Source organism: Delphinapterus leucas, chromosome 18 (assembly GCF_059928025.1).
Source record: "Delphinapterus leucas isolate spDelLeu-1000000601 "Yukka" chromosome 18, BTC_Dleu_Yukka2, whole genome shotgun sequence".
Taxonomy (NCBI): Eukaryota; Metazoa; Chordata; class Mammalia; order Artiodactyla; family Monodontidae; genus Delphinapterus; species Delphinapterus leucas.
In genome coordinates this window covers 54,811,827-54,828,242 of record NC_143146.1, presented here as the reverse complement: position 1 = coordinate 54,828,242, position 16,416 = coordinate 54,811,827, and the positions used below count along the sequence as shown (strand labels likewise).

At 45.4% G+C, this 16,416-nt stretch overlaps 1 protein-coding gene across 9 annotated transcripts in view; it reads right to left on the bottom strand.

Annotated features, from left to right (window-relative positions):
- The window catches only part of DGKH (diacylglycerol kinase eta), a 179,836-nt gene extending 163,913 nt beyond the window's left edge, over nt 1-15,923 (bottom strand). For 6 of the 9 annotated variants that reach the window (XR_016388684.1, XR_016388685.1, XM_089899504.1 and 3 more), the window contains exons 1-2: nt 15,586-15,734; nt 8,667-8,891 (exon numbers count right to left, since the gene is read on the bottom strand). Coding sequence is in view for 7 of the 9 variants with exons in the window: in XM_089899504.1 (XP_089755630.1) it covers nt 8,667-8,891; nt 15,586-15,645 (285 nt within the window). In the remaining 2 variants the exon portion in view is untranslated. Of the gene's footprint in view, nt 1-8,666; nt 8,892-9,558; nt 9,620-15,585; nt 15,735-15,856 lie in introns of those variants that run through there. The other 3 variants (XM_022574919.2, XM_022574918.2, XM_089899505.1) reach the window with 3 other exon arrangements.
- Between the last annotated feature and the right edge of the window lie 493 nt (nt 15,924-16,416).

Genomic DNA, 16,416 nt, shown 5'->3' with positions numbered 1-16,416 from the left:
TTATCAGCAAGACAAAAAAATCAGAGTTAACTACAAGGCAAATCCTTCCTATAAAAATAGTGGAGCAAAATGTGGCCAGGGAGGCGGGGAGCTTGTGTATTTAAATCTGTTTGTGAAAATATTGAGGCTGAGACGGTTACAGGACCCACCGTAGGAAATGTCTAGTAGGCAAAGGGTCCAGATCTCAGGAGAGAGCACAGGCTGGAGAAAGATGGGTGCAGCTGGTAGTCAAAGCCGAACCTAATGGATCAGATCAACCAAGGAAAAGCAAGGAGAGTGAGAATCCTAGGAAACACACACATGCAGCATTAGCAAAAGGAATCAAGGATGGAGGCTGAGAGGGAGTAAAAGCTAATGAGAAAGATAAGAGGGATTAAACCTTGAAAGCAAAAGGGGGGAAGGCGTGCGCTTCCCTGGTGGCGCAGTGGTTGAGAGTCCGCCTGCCGATGCAGGGGACACGGGTTCGTGACCCGGTCCGGGAGGATCCCACATGCCGCGGAGCGGCTGGGCCTGTGAGCCGTGGGCGTTGAGCCTGCGCGTCCGGAGCCTGTGCTCCGCAACGGGAGAAGCCACAACAGTGAGAGGCCCGCGTAGCGCAAAAAAAAAAAAAAGGGGGGGGAAGGCGTGAGAAAAAAAATGGTCAACAGTGTCAAAATTGCAAGAAACACAGCTGAGTGAAAACTAAAAAGAGACCACTGGATGTTAGCAATTAGATCATTAGTGACCTTTGCAAAAGAGGTTTTCATGAAGTGTCTGGGGCAAAAGCCAGATTGTGGGGGCTGAGGAAGAGCTGAGGAAGGGGAGAAAGGGAAGGTGTAAAGATCAGTCCAGGATAAAAGCAGACTTGGCCATGGATGCACCTAAAAGCCTACCTGGCCAATTATCTCCACTACCACCTCCAAGTGGTCGTTTGTTCTTAACAAAGTATTTTTTCCTAAGACATTTGTAGCATATCTTACTCTAGAAACAAGGTTGGACCTCATGAAAGTCATCGAGGGAGCCCATCTTCACTGCTCTGGCAGTATGGGTTTTCGTATGTCCAAAGGGTCCTGCACGGTAGCAAAGACAGTTTTCCAAATTACAAAATAACGGTCTGTAAAAATATATAGTTTTGGGCTTCCCTGGTGGCGCAGTGGTTGAGAATCTGCCTGCTAATGCAGGGGACACGGGTTCGAGCCCTGGTCTGGGAGGATCCCACATGCCACGGAGCGACTAAGCCCGTGCGCCACAACTACTGAGCCTGCGCATCTGGAGCCCGTGCTCCGCAACAAGAGAGGCCGCGATAGTGAGAGGCCCACGCACCGCACCGCGATGAAGAGTGGCCCCCGCTTGCCACAACTAGAGAAAGCCCTCGCACAGAAACGAAGACGCAACACAGCAAAAATTAATAAATTATATATATATATAGTTTTATCAAGTCCATTAAATAGTCAACAAAGGACAGGGGTCTGTGTAGCCTACTAATTACAGTATTTAGAAGGCACGTGTATCAGGAATAACTGCATTATCAGGATTTTATACCGGTTTTGGAAAAGAATTATAATCATCAGGGATACAAAAGCATACTGTGTGTTTCCTTAATCCTCATCCCTACCCTTTGAGGTCAGAATCACTATCCCTATTTTGCAAATGAGAAATCTGAAGTTCAGAGAAATGAAGTGTCTTGGTTAAGAGTATGCTAACTGTTGTAGCAAACAATACCCAAATCTCTGGGGCTTAACACAGTAAAGGTCCATTTCCCTTTTGTGTCACGATCCAATTTGCCCAATGAGGCTTGGGGGCAGGATCACAGAGGCTCTGCTCTATGAGTCAGGGATCCAAGCTCCTTCCACTGGATAATCGACATCCGTCTGGCACGTGAGAGAAGGGACAAAGCATGGAGAGTCCCACAAATGACTTCAGAAGCCAAGTGACAAACATCCTGCCCACTCATATACCAGCGGCCCAAACTCAGTTTACACAGCCCCACCTATCTGCACGCGGGAACTGAAGTCGAAAAGCGGGCCAGGAAGGACAGGGGGAACCCAGATATTGAGGGGCACAGCATTCTCTGCCACGTTAAGTAACATGGTGAAGGTCACCTAATTGCACATGGAATAGCTGAGAAGCAAACCCGACACTACCTAACTGCCCCAAGGGACCCTGCTGTCCAATGGAGTTTCTCCTTGCATTGCACTGAACCCACTCCTAATTTTAGCATTTCTCCAAAGGACAACAACAGATGGTTATAGTTCGTGTTTGTATTTTTTTCATCTGTCTTTTATTGCCTGTCCTGCAATTCCCCTCTACAAATCAGTGGTTTTAGTCTTCTGAGGGGCATACACGTGGACACAAAATTTGGGGAGCCCTCTGAAGCCCATCCAGACTATGGAATGCATGAACCCCAAGCAAGGAACTCTACACTACCTTACTGTTAACCTACTTCTAGCTTTCTACCTGCTTCCCCTCCACTCCCATCCCCCCACCCCACTTCAGCCCCACGGACCGCCTCCTTGTTGTAGCTTGTTTCTTGATCTTTGCAGCCTCTGTTCCTTCTGCCTGACTTCTTCCCCCGCCCCCACCCCCACCAGAGGTCTGCGTAGCTCATTTCCTCAAGGTCATTGCTCAGATGTCACCTTCTCAGGAAGACCTTCCCCTTCCTACCCCAACCCCGCTCCCATTCATGCTTTTTTTCTCTATAGCACTTCTCACCTTCTAATATACTATGCACTTTACATATTTATAAGTTATAAATTCTCCCTGCATTAAAATGTGAGCCCCATGAGGGCAGGGGTTTTCATCTATTTTGGTTTTGTTTACCGCTCTATCCCTGGCACCTATGACAGTACATGGACACCATAAATATCTTTTTGAATGAATTGAGGGGCAACAAAGGAGTAGAAAAGACACGGGGCACACAGGTAGATGCGTGATGTTGAAAATGTCCTCGTTCCAAAGCTGGTTCACAGGTGTTCATTTTACCACTATGCTTCACAAACCACGGAGATAGTATATATTCATATATACATATAATATTATAACATAATTTTAAAGTACTATATGAGTTTGTACAAATAATCCCACTCAAAACAGTGTGCCTGCTCAGGTATACACCCTGGAACCCTTTCTTAATCTAATTAAAAGAGTCAGGGCTTCCCTGGTGGCACAGTGGTTGAGAGTCCGCCTGCCGATGCAAGGGACACGGGTTCGTGCCCCAGTCCGGGAAGATCCCACATGCCGCGGAGCGGCTGGGCCCGTGAGCCATGGCCGCTGAGGCTGCGCGCCCGGAGCCTGTGCTCCGCAACGGGAGAGGTCACAACAGTGAGAGACCCGCGTACCGCAAAAAAAAAAAAAAAAGAGTCAGATGGAGAAAATCGGGCCCTCAAAATGTCATTTTCATTCCTTAGCCTTTTATTTAAAAGTAAATTTTACTCATATTTTTTCCTCAACTATGCCTTAATAGGCCAATGGAAAAGTACTTTATATAATTCTTTTTAGCGCTATACCATGACCTTTTAAAAATAGCATCTTACCTTATAAAAGTGAAAATAACAGTTTTCTTTGAAAATCTATTTTAAGTGTTAGATACCTATAAGCATTTCTTCTAAATTAGTCCTTCTAAAGACATTTTCAAAGCGATTCCATGATTTGCCCAACAGTAATTAAAATTAATATAAATTTCAGCTGAAATTTTTTATTCCACAATTCACTTTTCAAACATACCCTCTTTAATGTCTCACTAAAAACAGAGGTTTCGATTGCAAAAAGGCATTAGGATACCTAAAACATTGGTCACAGATACGTTCACAGATTAAACAAACGAATAAAGGGCTGCGCAGGAAGGAGGAGGGAAGGGAAGGGGGAGGAGAGGGGAATTTAGGGGAGAGGAGAAGAGGCAGGAGAGGTAAGGAGACACCCACATACATCCATACTTGTACACTGTAGATGTCAAGTTTCAAAACCCAAGAAGCTTACGGGACTTAAAAGAAGACGTTTGGAAGCCATCCACTGTTTCGAAGTCCTGCTTTTGAGTTCCAACCCTGCCATTTACTCGGCAGATGTTCAAACTTGGTCTCAGTTTTATCAGTTGTAAAATTCATACGGTTTTAAGCAACTGTTCAATGAGATCATGTACATAAAACTGCTCTGTAAACAATAAAATGCTACGGAGAAAGGTATCTTCAAATTTCTGACATAAATGCCCCAAGCTTTATTAAAAAAAGCTTTATTATACTAAATTATAATCTGGTGGTTTGAGAAAGTCCTGGTATTCAAACCGCACAGTGAGAAGGTTAGAGATTCCAGCTCCACACATGATAAAGTTAATCACATTTCCTTGGTGTAAAACAAAAGGCTTAGATAACTAATAAGGACCTACTGTATGGCACAGGGAGCTGTACTCAGTACTCTGTAATGACCTATATGGGAGAAGAATCTAAAAAAGAGTGGATGTATGAGAACGTAGAACTGATTCACTTTGCCGTACAGCAGAAACTAACACAACACTGTAAATCAACTGTACTCCAATAAAAATTAAAAACGAAAACAAGAGGCTAACAAGTCTTCCCAATATCCTTCTAACAAAAAGTGGGGGGAGAGGGGGAGGCAGGGAGGGGAATTATTGCCATATATATTCATTTGAAAAAAATAAGTGACAATCTAAAGTAGAAACAATGTACATTGAATCTTAAATTAAGGCCATTATCAACAATGGCTATTGACCATCTTAAGCCACTTAACCAAATCAAAAATACAAATGTGTTTCAAATAATTAAATATTCACAGAAAAAAATACTCCATACCCAACAAAATCAAACTAATTTGCCAAGGGAAAATGTAATGGGCATGGACATATAATGAACATGTTATGGTCTTTTTCAAAGGTCTATTTTTAGACATGAGACAAACTCTCTTTAATTAAAACCTTTGCTATATACGCATTTCCTGAGCAAGTAAAACCTAACAAATCCAATATGAGTGAAACACTGTACCCTGGAAACAGTAAGGAGCCCCGAGTCATTTACAACAGTAGTTTCATATAACCTTCCATCACTCTCACCACAATAGCAAACATGCAACCTTAAACTAACTGAAAGCTTTCTAAATTTAGATACCTTCAAATAATGCATCTTAAGTTATATGTAAAGGTTTAGTAAATTAGTTATTACTTCTCTTATCTTTAATAATGGGATATCATGTTTAACTTGTAATCAAAATGGAAAGAAAGCTGTTATACCATATATTAGTGTACCAAGACTCAGAGTTTCCAGTCTATATTTAGTTCACATTAAAATGGAAGCAAAGACGCAAACCAAGCTAAAAATAAAATGTTCTACAAAGATGAGGGTTTTAAATGGATTGAAATCTAGCTATTTTTGGTCCCCTAAACGCTGATTGCATTTCACAGCACCTTAACTTTGTAGTACTTTGCAAACCGCTTTCCATCACCTAGGATAGGGATCAAAAAACTACAGCCCACAAGACAAATCCATGGGCCATATATACTTCTGGCACCTGATAGTATACAGCCCACAAGTTAAGAAGGTTTTTACATGTGTCAATGGCTTTTTTAAAAACAGAATATTTTTTAACACATAAAAATATTATGAACTCAAATGTTAACATCCTTTAATAAAGTTTTATTGGAACAAATGTAGTCACATTTTACCACATATAGACATATACCACACATATACCACATTTCAGCTTCCTATAGGTATTTAAGTATTATCTATAGCTGCTTTTATACTACAACAGTAGAGCTGAGTAATTCCAACACAGACTGCGGCCCACAAAGCTTAAAATATTTACTACCTGGCCCTTTACAGAAAAAGTTAGCTGATTTCTGCCTAGATGAATGTTAATTATTCTAATTCAAGATATCTTCCTGCTCATCACCTATCAAAATGTAAAAACTCCTACTTGCCTTTCACATCATGTTGAGTTTCTGAACAATAAACCTGTTAATATTACTTTATTTCTTAACAATCTTCTGGCCTTGTTTCTGTTTCCCGTCCTAGTTGGATCATTACCCAATCCAATGTTTCCATGCAGAACTGTGGCTAAAAGTCTTAAATAGTATTTTCGAATCTATTCTGTTTCTGTTTTAAATACTGGATATGAATCAGCATGACCCACTAATGGGCTGCCACCTACAACCTGAAAAACACTGAGCAAGTCTTCCCTAATCTACTCTATCGAAGGTTTATGGTGAAAAATAATGTTCTAATTGCACAAATTGTACCTCATAAAGCAGTGAAAAATACAAATCAGTATTTCCATATTGATTATACCTTACCATAAAGATATAAGAGTTTACTTATACATCCTTTGTGTTAAAGTAAAACCAAGGTACCAGCTGAAGAATGTGGTGGTTATTCTTTTAATGGGCTGAAAGAGATGTCCTAATCCAGATACAATGTTGCAAAGTTCTGAATATCTTTCCAGTGTTTAGGTATGTTTTACCTAAATTTAGAGACTCATTTATGGACATTAAAATTAACTGTAAGAAGACATAAATGTCAAAAAAATAAATGTGAGCATAATAAACCAAATTAGGAAATATTTTTGACACATGAAGCTTCAAGACCTTAACCAAGATGAGTCAGTGTGAAAAAAAGTCATTGAGATGGCTCCCACTTGTTTACACTGTTTGGCTTATGACGGTTGAACAATCCTAGTCTATAAGCCTGACCAATGTTCCTCCAGCCATTCGCTGCAAAATGAAAGACTACAGTATTCATGGGCCAACAAAAAGCAAACCGACTGTCCTTCACACTCATGTTCAAAACCAAGCGGGTCTGAGGTTGTATCAGTGCTGTTTCAGAATGTCTCACTCCCAGCAAACACCTGTGAAATTCTCTACAATAGTAAATCTGAATGCAAAATCAAGCTTCTCCTTGAAACAAGACCAAGAATTTAGGGATAACAGCCAAGGGTAAAGAGAGAGGAAGAGATTTGATGAGTTACAGCTCCCTTTGGCTTCCCCACATCAGCACTATTTAAACTTGCATATAAGTGATTTTTTTTTCCTTTGGGGAAATCAAGGCACCCATAAAATTATCTAGCGTTTAGCACCTGGGTAGCTAGATGAGACTACCTGAAATTCCATTTAGCTAATACAGAGAAAGGAAAAAAGTGAAAAACAGAGAAAGAGAAAAATAGTAGAGATGACAGCAAGGCAAAGAAACAGAAGGAAAAAATGGGAAATGAAAACGGGAACAAAGAGCATACAATATGAGGATGTGACAAGGGTACTAAAATGTACATGAGCATTTTATTAAACCACACTAATTTAAAAGGCATGCCAGTCTTATTTATTCTTTATTTAAAAAGTACATCGTGGGCTTCCCTGGTGGCGCAGTGGTTGAGAATCTGCCTGCCCATGCAGGAGACACGGGTTCGTGTCCCCGTCTGGGAAGATCCCACATGCCGCAGAGCGGCTAGGCCCGCGAGCCATGGCCGCTGAGCCTGTGCGTCCGGAGCCTGTGCTCCGCAGTGGGAGAGGCCACAACAGTGAGAGGCCCGTGTACCAAAAAAAAAAAAAAAAAAAAAAAAACCATGAAGCATCTTTGACTCTTCCCTAAGTGCAGCTTGTTAACAGTTGTGTGTGTGCTTACACATATTTATTTTAGAAAATAAGGAGGCAGGTGCAAACATGAATCCACAGACACATAATAAAAATTCTATTTTCATATATGGGTCCATTAACCTTAGAAAACAAATTCTCATAAAAATAGGTATAGAATGAATTAACTTCTGCAAATTTATTCTTAAAGAGCACACATATCCAATGATTTTATTGGTTCCCTTTTCAAATTCCTCTTAAAGTCCCCCCGTGATAACTGACTCTCCGCGTGATGATTTCTACAGTATGATGAAAATTAGAGTGTATAAATAATCCTTCAGTCAGTCGTAAGCATTTGCTATATATACATATAAAATCAAATTAAAACTCTCAACTTTGAGCCCTCACAGGTCAACAGTACCTGCTACATAAAGAGTAGCACAGCATGCTAATCTCCACGTGACACAAAGAGGTTACTTTTCATTATTAAAAATAACCATGGGTGTGTCGATAAGATAAGAACACTGCACTTAGCGGCAACCTAACTCGAGGTCTGTTGTTTGTGCCGCGTTAGGGTGCGGTTAACCGCGAGCATCATTTACCAAAGGGCAGCAAAGGGGCACAGGGACTGTCAGGTGTCACCTCCCCACCCACCCTCTCAGAGTGGGCCAGGGAGAGGCAGGCTGCTGTCCACGGGAAGGGAAGGTGGCGAAGTTCACTGCAGCTCTGGCTGGTCAGCCTGCACTTCGCTCCCTGCGCAACGCACTCTACCGAGCCATTGCACGGCAGGTAGTACCAAAAATGAAACACTCCTTTTTAGATCCCTGAGTGGGAACTCTAAACAGCGTTTCCGCTTTTTCCCACGCTCCCTGGTTCCCTTCTCCTCCGCCCCTGCCCACCCATCTCCCCCGGAACCCACCCTGGAGGCCCCAGCGCGCCGGCCGGGAATCCCTTTCTGCGGCGCGCCGTCCGGCTCCCCCAGGCCCCGCCTCCGGGCCCAGGCCCCGCCCTCACCTCGGCTCCACACTTTCCCGGGATCGCCCTGCGCCCCAGGCGCCCACTCTCCTCTTCCCCGCCCGGCCGCCTCCCGCCTTCCACGCTCCCCTTGGGCCCGCCTCACCTTGGTCCGGATCTGCCCCGAAGTGGACACTTTGCGGATCAGTTTCTGGGGTCCCTCTTGCTCCGCTTCGCTGTCGGACGAATCCTCTCCGGGCCCGGCCGAGGCAGTGGCGGGGGCTACCGCAGCGCCGGCCGCGGCGGCCGCTCCTCCCGCGGCGCCCGAAGGGTGGTGCTGGCCGCCGGCCCCCGCCATCCTCTCCGACTCCTGCGGGGACGCAGCACCGCCCTGCGGGGGCGGCGGCGGTGGTCAGTAGGTGTGCTCTGCTCGAGCCGGGCCCGGAGCCCCGCGCCCAGGCGCCGCCGCCATCTTCCCCTCCCCCAGCCGGCCCCGCGGGGGAAGGGTCGCCGGGAACCAGACGCCTCCCGCGGCCGGGCCCTCCAGGATCCCGCGCTCCGCTCCCGCCTGAGTGGCGACCGCGGTGGGGCGCAGGGGACATGGACCCAGGCCCGCTGGGACGCCAGCGCACCCAGCCTCGGGATGTTACAGGGTTCCTGACCCGGAATACAACCGGCGCGGGTAGAGAGGATGGGAGCGACAGAGGGATTGGGACAACCTCCCACTTCCCCTAGGGTCTGGGGTCCCCAGGACGGACGGGAGGGCGGGGGAGACGCGAAGCCTCCGCAGCCCATCCCCGCAGGCCCGGCAGTAGCGAGGCTCCCTCCCTCGGTTCCCGGGCAGCAGCGGCAAGAACGGCCCCAGGAGTAGAAAGGGAACCTAGCTTCCTCCCGGCTCCCCTGGGTGCTCCCGCCACCTCCTGGACCCAGAATCTCTCCAGAGACACTTGGGCCTCGCCGCACAGTTCCCGCGAGTAAAAGTCCCCTCCAGCCCCGAGGTGGATGGGCGCTGCCCCCTTTGTCTCTGGACCCCGGAGCCCTTCTCGGCTGACCCGTACCTCTCCCGCCTCCGCCTAGGGGTTCGGGTCCTTTCAGCTCTCCCGACCGTGGCCTTTAGTTTCTGGCCCACCCCCACTCCCATCCAGCGCACACGGAAGAGAAGAGCATTTTCCGGGAGGTTCCACTCGGCTCTGAGAACTTTTGGTTCAGAAAGAGCGATCCCTTTGGCTAACAGGAAACTGGCCAGGGCGTGGAGAGCGCGCAGAGACAAGCAAGTACCCGCAGCCCGAGACGACAGAATGCAAAATAAATATCTAAGCTGAAGCGCTAACCGAGACTGCCTGGAAGAAAACAATGCACTGGAGCCGTGTGAACACCAGTGCCCGAGCACGAAAACATTGGAAGTCCGGGGAGAGCCACTCCCTAACCCGGACTAGAGCAGGAGGAAATGGGATCAACAGGCGGCAGGCACCGCTCACAGCTCGTCCCCCGCGAGCAGGTTGAGCGGACACTTGGGAATAGCAGCCTCGCTGTGCGTTGTGCACGCCCCGTGCCAAAGAACCCTTGTAGGTGTGGGAGGGCTTCCGGGAGAAGAGACTAAAATGACAGATTCCTCTTGTCGTCCACAGGGAATTCCAAACTGGTGTTAGCTATGTTTTTAAGTAGGGCAAAAAGTTCCTGCCAGACTATGCAGTCTCTTCACACTTAAGGAAAGCATTCAGTCTCTTTAGCGTGTTCGTGCCCTTCAGGGTTCATTCGAATTTTTTCAACTGACATGACCTTTGAGGGTCCTCCAGACTAAGGGAGGGATGTTTGAGTTTGGGGTTTTTTGTTGTTGTTTGTTTGTTTGTTTTTAGTTTCAGTCTTACTCTCAATAATTTGCTGTGACAGAACTAACAGTTCTAAGAGATTTTAAGAAGCAATATGCAATCCTAATACTACTGTCTATCCACACGGTAGATTAAATTGACTGAAATGTAAAACGTCCTGATTAGTTTGAATGTGCAAAGACAGGAGATTGCTGCCAGGTAATACTAATCGATAAAGGCTACTTCTCCGGCCTCAGCCGTCTTCTTTAGGAAGGGAAGGAGGTGGCAAAATAAACTTTAAGAGCCCTTATGGCTCTGTAAAAATGCAATTCTATATCTACAAAGAACGTACTGCTGAGAAGGGAATTCTTTCAGAGAAAAAAATAATCAAAATAATGGCCTTTATCCCAACCCAACTGTTTGGTCACTGACAAGTCCAATGGTCTGACAATGTAAATAAGAGCGCCTAGTAAAGGGCCTTTTGAAAGACTAAACCTAGTTCAGACCTCTCTTTTAATGTAAAGAACCTGAGGCCCAAAGTCACAAGCGGGACCAAAGTCAAAATCATGTGTCTTATTCTAATGTTCCATTCACCTTACCACATCATACAACAAAAGTTACTCAATTATGTTTCTGTTCACACTTTAGCCTTTAAAATTTTATATAAGTAACATTTTCCAGAAGCCAGGCAAAGAGTGATTAAAGGAAAAGGCATTGTTTAATGTCCATGCCTATTCTGTGATCTTAAAAAGAAGACTGAATACACTTCTCACTCTGATTCAAACACTGATCACTTAAAAATATTAAAATAGTTTCCCGTGCAAAAGCTGGGCAATTAATGCTTCAAAGTAAAGGTATTCGTTACTTCATAAAAAATTAACCTCACAGTTATCCCTGCTCTTCAAAGACTCCTGTAACAAGTTCTAAAATTTGGTTGTGACTTTGAAAGCACAGCAAGTCTTAGCCTGCTCATGCTAAATAAATGATCCCTGCTCTACAATTTCCCTAGCACATACTCAGAGTGAAATACTGTGTAAGCAAGTGAAGGAATGTTGCATCATTTCCCACAAAAGGCAGCTCGTGAAAAACCCTCTTTTCTTCAATCATCTCTTCTGAGGAACTGTTTCAAATAATCCCAGATTTAAAGTAGCTGACCCACTAGCAACTTCGCAGGTTTTATCTGTAAAATTTCCAGAATCAATATTTAAGCTGTATATTGTATACTTGCAATGCACTTTGCTTCCCTTAAAAATATAATAGCAATGTCAAGAGCTCAATATTTGCAACCATTTTAATGTACCTCAAAATAGCAACTAAAACAAATTTCAAATATGTGGCATATTACATTATTTCTTTAATTTGCAAGATTTCCTTGAATTTTTCCTTACTTGGTGTTTTCAGATTTTCAAATAATTTCTTAGATGTGTCTTACATATTTATTACTATTACTTTGAAATCTTTGTTTGGAACACAACATATCACAAACACACTATTACAAACTTGGACATAAGCCACATAGACACTACATTCAAAAAGAAATGGAAATAGAAGCTACCACTAAATTAGGTTTAGGTTTCTACTTAATAGGGCTTTCTGTCCCATTTAAAAAAAAAAAAAAGAACTATTATATTGAAGATGTATAAGTTAGAGCCAATTCTCATTCTGATACCAACTTTATGAATATTAACATATTAATATCTATAGAGATTTTTTGAATTACATTCTTATTGATCACTACTCATAACAAGAGGTTTAATATCCATTTGCAACTTTTAAATCTCATGTTCTATGGTTTTACATTAAATATTATATCAAACATAAATAAGTCTACATTTATATTCTGAAGAACCCAAGTACATAGGCACTTTAAAAAGAGTTAGGTTCTAGGACTCAAGTTTCTAATCAATGGGAACCATGCAAAGAACACTGCAGGTTGAACAGGTACAGACCTGCTTTCATTCAAACTTTAAAACTACTTCCGTAATACACTATTCCGCATTTAGAATTTAACATTCAAAACTTCATTAAAATTTCCTTAGTTGTTACCTCAACGAAAAAGATTTCAAAATTAATTGTGATATCAATTCCATGTACATATGCTCATCACTGTACCTAAGGCAAAAAACCTTTGGCCATCTAGACTTAATACATAAATATACTTGTAAACTCTCAGTTATGTTTTGGCCCTTTTTCCTTTGAAACTCTTCCCTTCCTAATTTTTCAGTAGTTCTGAATAGTTTCACCAGAGCCAACTAGATAAAAATCATTTGGAAATAAAAATAAATTTTAACAAGTAAAAGGTACTCTAGTATCCCTGCACTGTTTAAGAACTACTTTGTAAATACTCCCACACTCTTCTAAGTTCTGGCTAGAAATCTATCCATTTTCCCCCAGGATATTATCTACAAGTAAGGGCTGCTTGGCTAAATATCCTCCTACCCACCTATTTCCAAAGTATTTTTTAATTAATTAGAAATTTAGGTAATGTCTCTGTTTCCACTGATTTCATTACATTCCAACCTAGCATTAAAGAAAATACACAGACACCTGAATGCTAACATTTATCTTCTTGTAGGCCCAGTGCCCTAGGTGGAGTAATGATAAGGCTAACAGTTTATTTAAATGCCCTCGCTTAACTAAGTAACTTCATTTCATCTGCATGTACAAAAAAGTCACGATGGCCAGCAGCTGCTTCTCAGCTCCAGACATGGGTGCATTTCAAGTTAGACTTGCCGTTCTCTTTATTACTCAGCATCGATTCCTGATAACCATGTTTACTCTTCTGTCAGAATACTTCTATGTAGAATCACATCATTTTGGGGTCCAGCAAAAAAGGATAAGGAAAGTAAATCCTTACATGTATGCTGGCATATACAGTAAGGGATAATGCAACAGGATCTGTGTGCTGTGAATACTGCCTGTTCAATATTGAATATTCCTTTTCATAAATGTAAATGAGTATACTTTTAAAGTATTAAAGTTGCCTATATTTGAATTTAAAAAACAGATTTTAAATGACAGCAAAATGGAGTCCAGATCAAAGCAGATGTTCTTAACCCAAGGTCTTTGAGGGTCCACAGATTTGGTTTTGGGAATTCTGCGATTCCGTTGAAATGTTATTAAATTTTTATATGTATGTTGCATGCGTACATTTTGGGGAGAAAGAGAGTTCATAGCTTTGATTAGATTCTTAAAGGGATCACTGATCCAAGAAAAGTTCAGGAATCCCTGATTTTGATGAAATTTGTTTTGAAAGGAAAACTGTCCTTCAACATACTTAGATTAAGCTGGTATTTCCCCACTTAGCTCCACACGTCTGAAATAATTAACATTTAAATACTCTATTTCCCCTAATTTACCCCTTCTTTTTTCTTGTATACGCCACTTTTCAGTCATTTGGATAACTTTTCTAAGAAATTAAATGAGAATCCCCTTTATTAGTTCTTAGACTTTGTGTCAGACATAGCTGGCCACAGGGTTTCAAATAAAATCACTTTGTCAAAAGTATCATTTTTATACCACACATGAGATCTCTGAAGATTTTTTTTTGGACTCTCTGAATGTAAACTATTAATATGTATGAAACAAGACATTCTGTCTACTCAGAATGAACACTCTGTGAGGATTTAAGGATTTGTGCCTGTGCTGTCAGCTCCAACAGTCCTGGAACATAGTAGGTGCTGTACAAAATACCTGTTGAGTAAATAAAAAGGCTTTCAGTGTTTAAAGAAAATAAACCTAATTTTTTTAGGAGAATTCTGCAGCTGGACAAAGTGTCACAATTCATTCACGTATTTCTGTTCGGGCTCTAGCTTCAAAGGCTAATAAATGAACATTTTCATTTTCGTCACTATAAGTAAAGCAAAAATAAAAGTCTTCCTCTGTTTTTCTAGGCACAAAGTAGTTGAGGCATCAGCATCCTAAAGTATTTTTCATTGTGATTGGTGTTGGCTTAAAGTATGCAAGTTCAAAAAAGACTTCACATAGGAGAGTTTAAAAGTAAAAAAGTTACAAAACCAGGTCACTGAATTTAGTTCTCAGTGATCTTTGATTTAAACTCCAAAACTGAATTGTTTTTAGTTTCAAGAATAATTTAATCCCCAGGCATAACCACAATAGAAGAAATACGAGTAGATTGGCAACCTAACAACATGTTCAGATTTACAAAAGCAAAGACAGCTGCAGATACAGATGGATCAGAGTTGAAGGAGCTGGGAGTGTACATATTAGAAAAAAAAAAAAAAAAAAGGATAACCAAGCCTAGCACCTGACCTAGAAGCTCTCAACAGGCAGGGGGCCAGCCTGAGCAGATAACGCAGAGTCCCTGGGAAAAGAGCATCCGAACATGTTGAACAAAATACTGATGAGGCCAGAAATTTCGGACGAGGCTTTTCAAATAGGTTCAAGAATTTCAACCAAGGCGGAGTAGCAAACATCGAGGCAGGACGTAGAGAGCCAAAATTCGATGCCAGGGAAAAGGCAGCCCACACACGATTACAGAGCTCTGAGCGAGACGGGGGTTTCGGGGTAGAATCACTGGAGAGATGCGAGGTGATTCTGACTGAGTTGGAAGAAAGAAGTTGGAGTTTGAGGGACCAAATCCGAAGCCCCCCGGGCTCCTGATCCTTATCCTCGCACACACAATGCACACGCACACGTTACTCTGGCCCCTAAAATTACCCGACCTCCGCGTTGTATGGGCAGGGAAAATCCTCGTCGAAATCGAGGTCAGCTTCCCGCTTCATCCCTGGCAAACCCCTTGACCCCTAGAAAAGCCCGGGGCTTTAGCGGCGAACACGAGGCGGAGGCGTGGTTCTGGGCTTCAAGCCGCGATCCGCCTAGCCAGCGCGTATCTCTAGGAACCTGCGCGCCCAGGTGACGGCCCAGGGCGCGGTCTCGGGAGGGAAAACCGGTTTCCTCCGAGCCACGAACGCGAACCCACAGAGTGGGTTTCTCCTTTCCCCCTCCCTACCCACCCGCCTCGCTCTAAAATCAAGTAAAAAGTTGAGAAGTCGATGAAGCACGGAAACGGTCCTCCGAGGGCCGTGGTCAGAGGATCGCCGGCGGCCCCTCGAGGAGAGTCTCGGCTGGCCGGACAAAGGCGCTCCGGGAGGCGCGCGAGGAGGAGCCCGGGCGGCGGAGGAAGCGCTGTCCCGGCTGGGAAGCAGCTGGGGACCTCATCCCGGGCCATTTCCTGAACGGAACCCGGCCCGGGCGGAGGCGGGGGTGGGGAACAGAGGAGAAGTGGGAGGGGGTGGGCGCGGGCGCTGTACCCACCGGTTCCTCCCAGGCCGGGCTGCGGGCGCCGGGCGCGGGGCGCACGTGCTGCGGCTCCATCGCGCCGGCCCGCGCCCGCCGGCCGCCCGAGCGCGCAGACCCGGGCCCCCGCCGCTGCCGGGGCCGCTGGATGCGCTTCCCTCGCCGCGGTCCTCACGGCCGCTGCCGCCGCCGCCCCGGCTCCCGCCCGGGGCCAGCCACCGGCCCTCCCGCCGTCTCCGGCTTCCGCCGCGCTGCGCTCTCCCGCCCCCGCGCCGGTCCCTTCCTCCACCTCCACCTCTTCCTCCTCCTCCTCGGTCCAGCTCCGAGCGGTCCGCTCCCCGCCGCCGCCGCCGCCGCCGCCGCCGCCGCCACCACCACCGCCGCCACCGCCACCGCCTCCCACGGCCGCAGAATCCGCCCCTCGCTCCTTCCTCCGCCCCCGGCTCCCTCCCCTTTTCCTCTCCGCTTCCCGCCCCTCCTCCCCACCGCCCCCTCCTCCCGGCGGGCGGCCCGGGACGCACGTGACCCCCCTGTCAGGCCTTATAAGGCGCGGAACCGAAAGCGGCCGCCGGGTGGTCAGGGGCACCGGGCGGCAGTGGGGACAGGAGAGGCCTCCCCCGGGGACCGACGCCGAGCCGCAGCTGGGCGCGCGGGGAGCGGCGGGGAAAGCCTGGGCTGGGCCGGCCGATGCGCTGGCGATGGGAACGGCGGTGGCTGCGAGTCCCGGGAGACGCCTCCAGCGCCCCTCTCCCCGAGTCTCCCTCTCCCGGTGCCTGCAGCCAGTGCCCGCCTCCCTCCAGACGCCGGCGGCCCGCGCGGCAGGCACCTCCCCTCCTCTGGGCGCTGAGG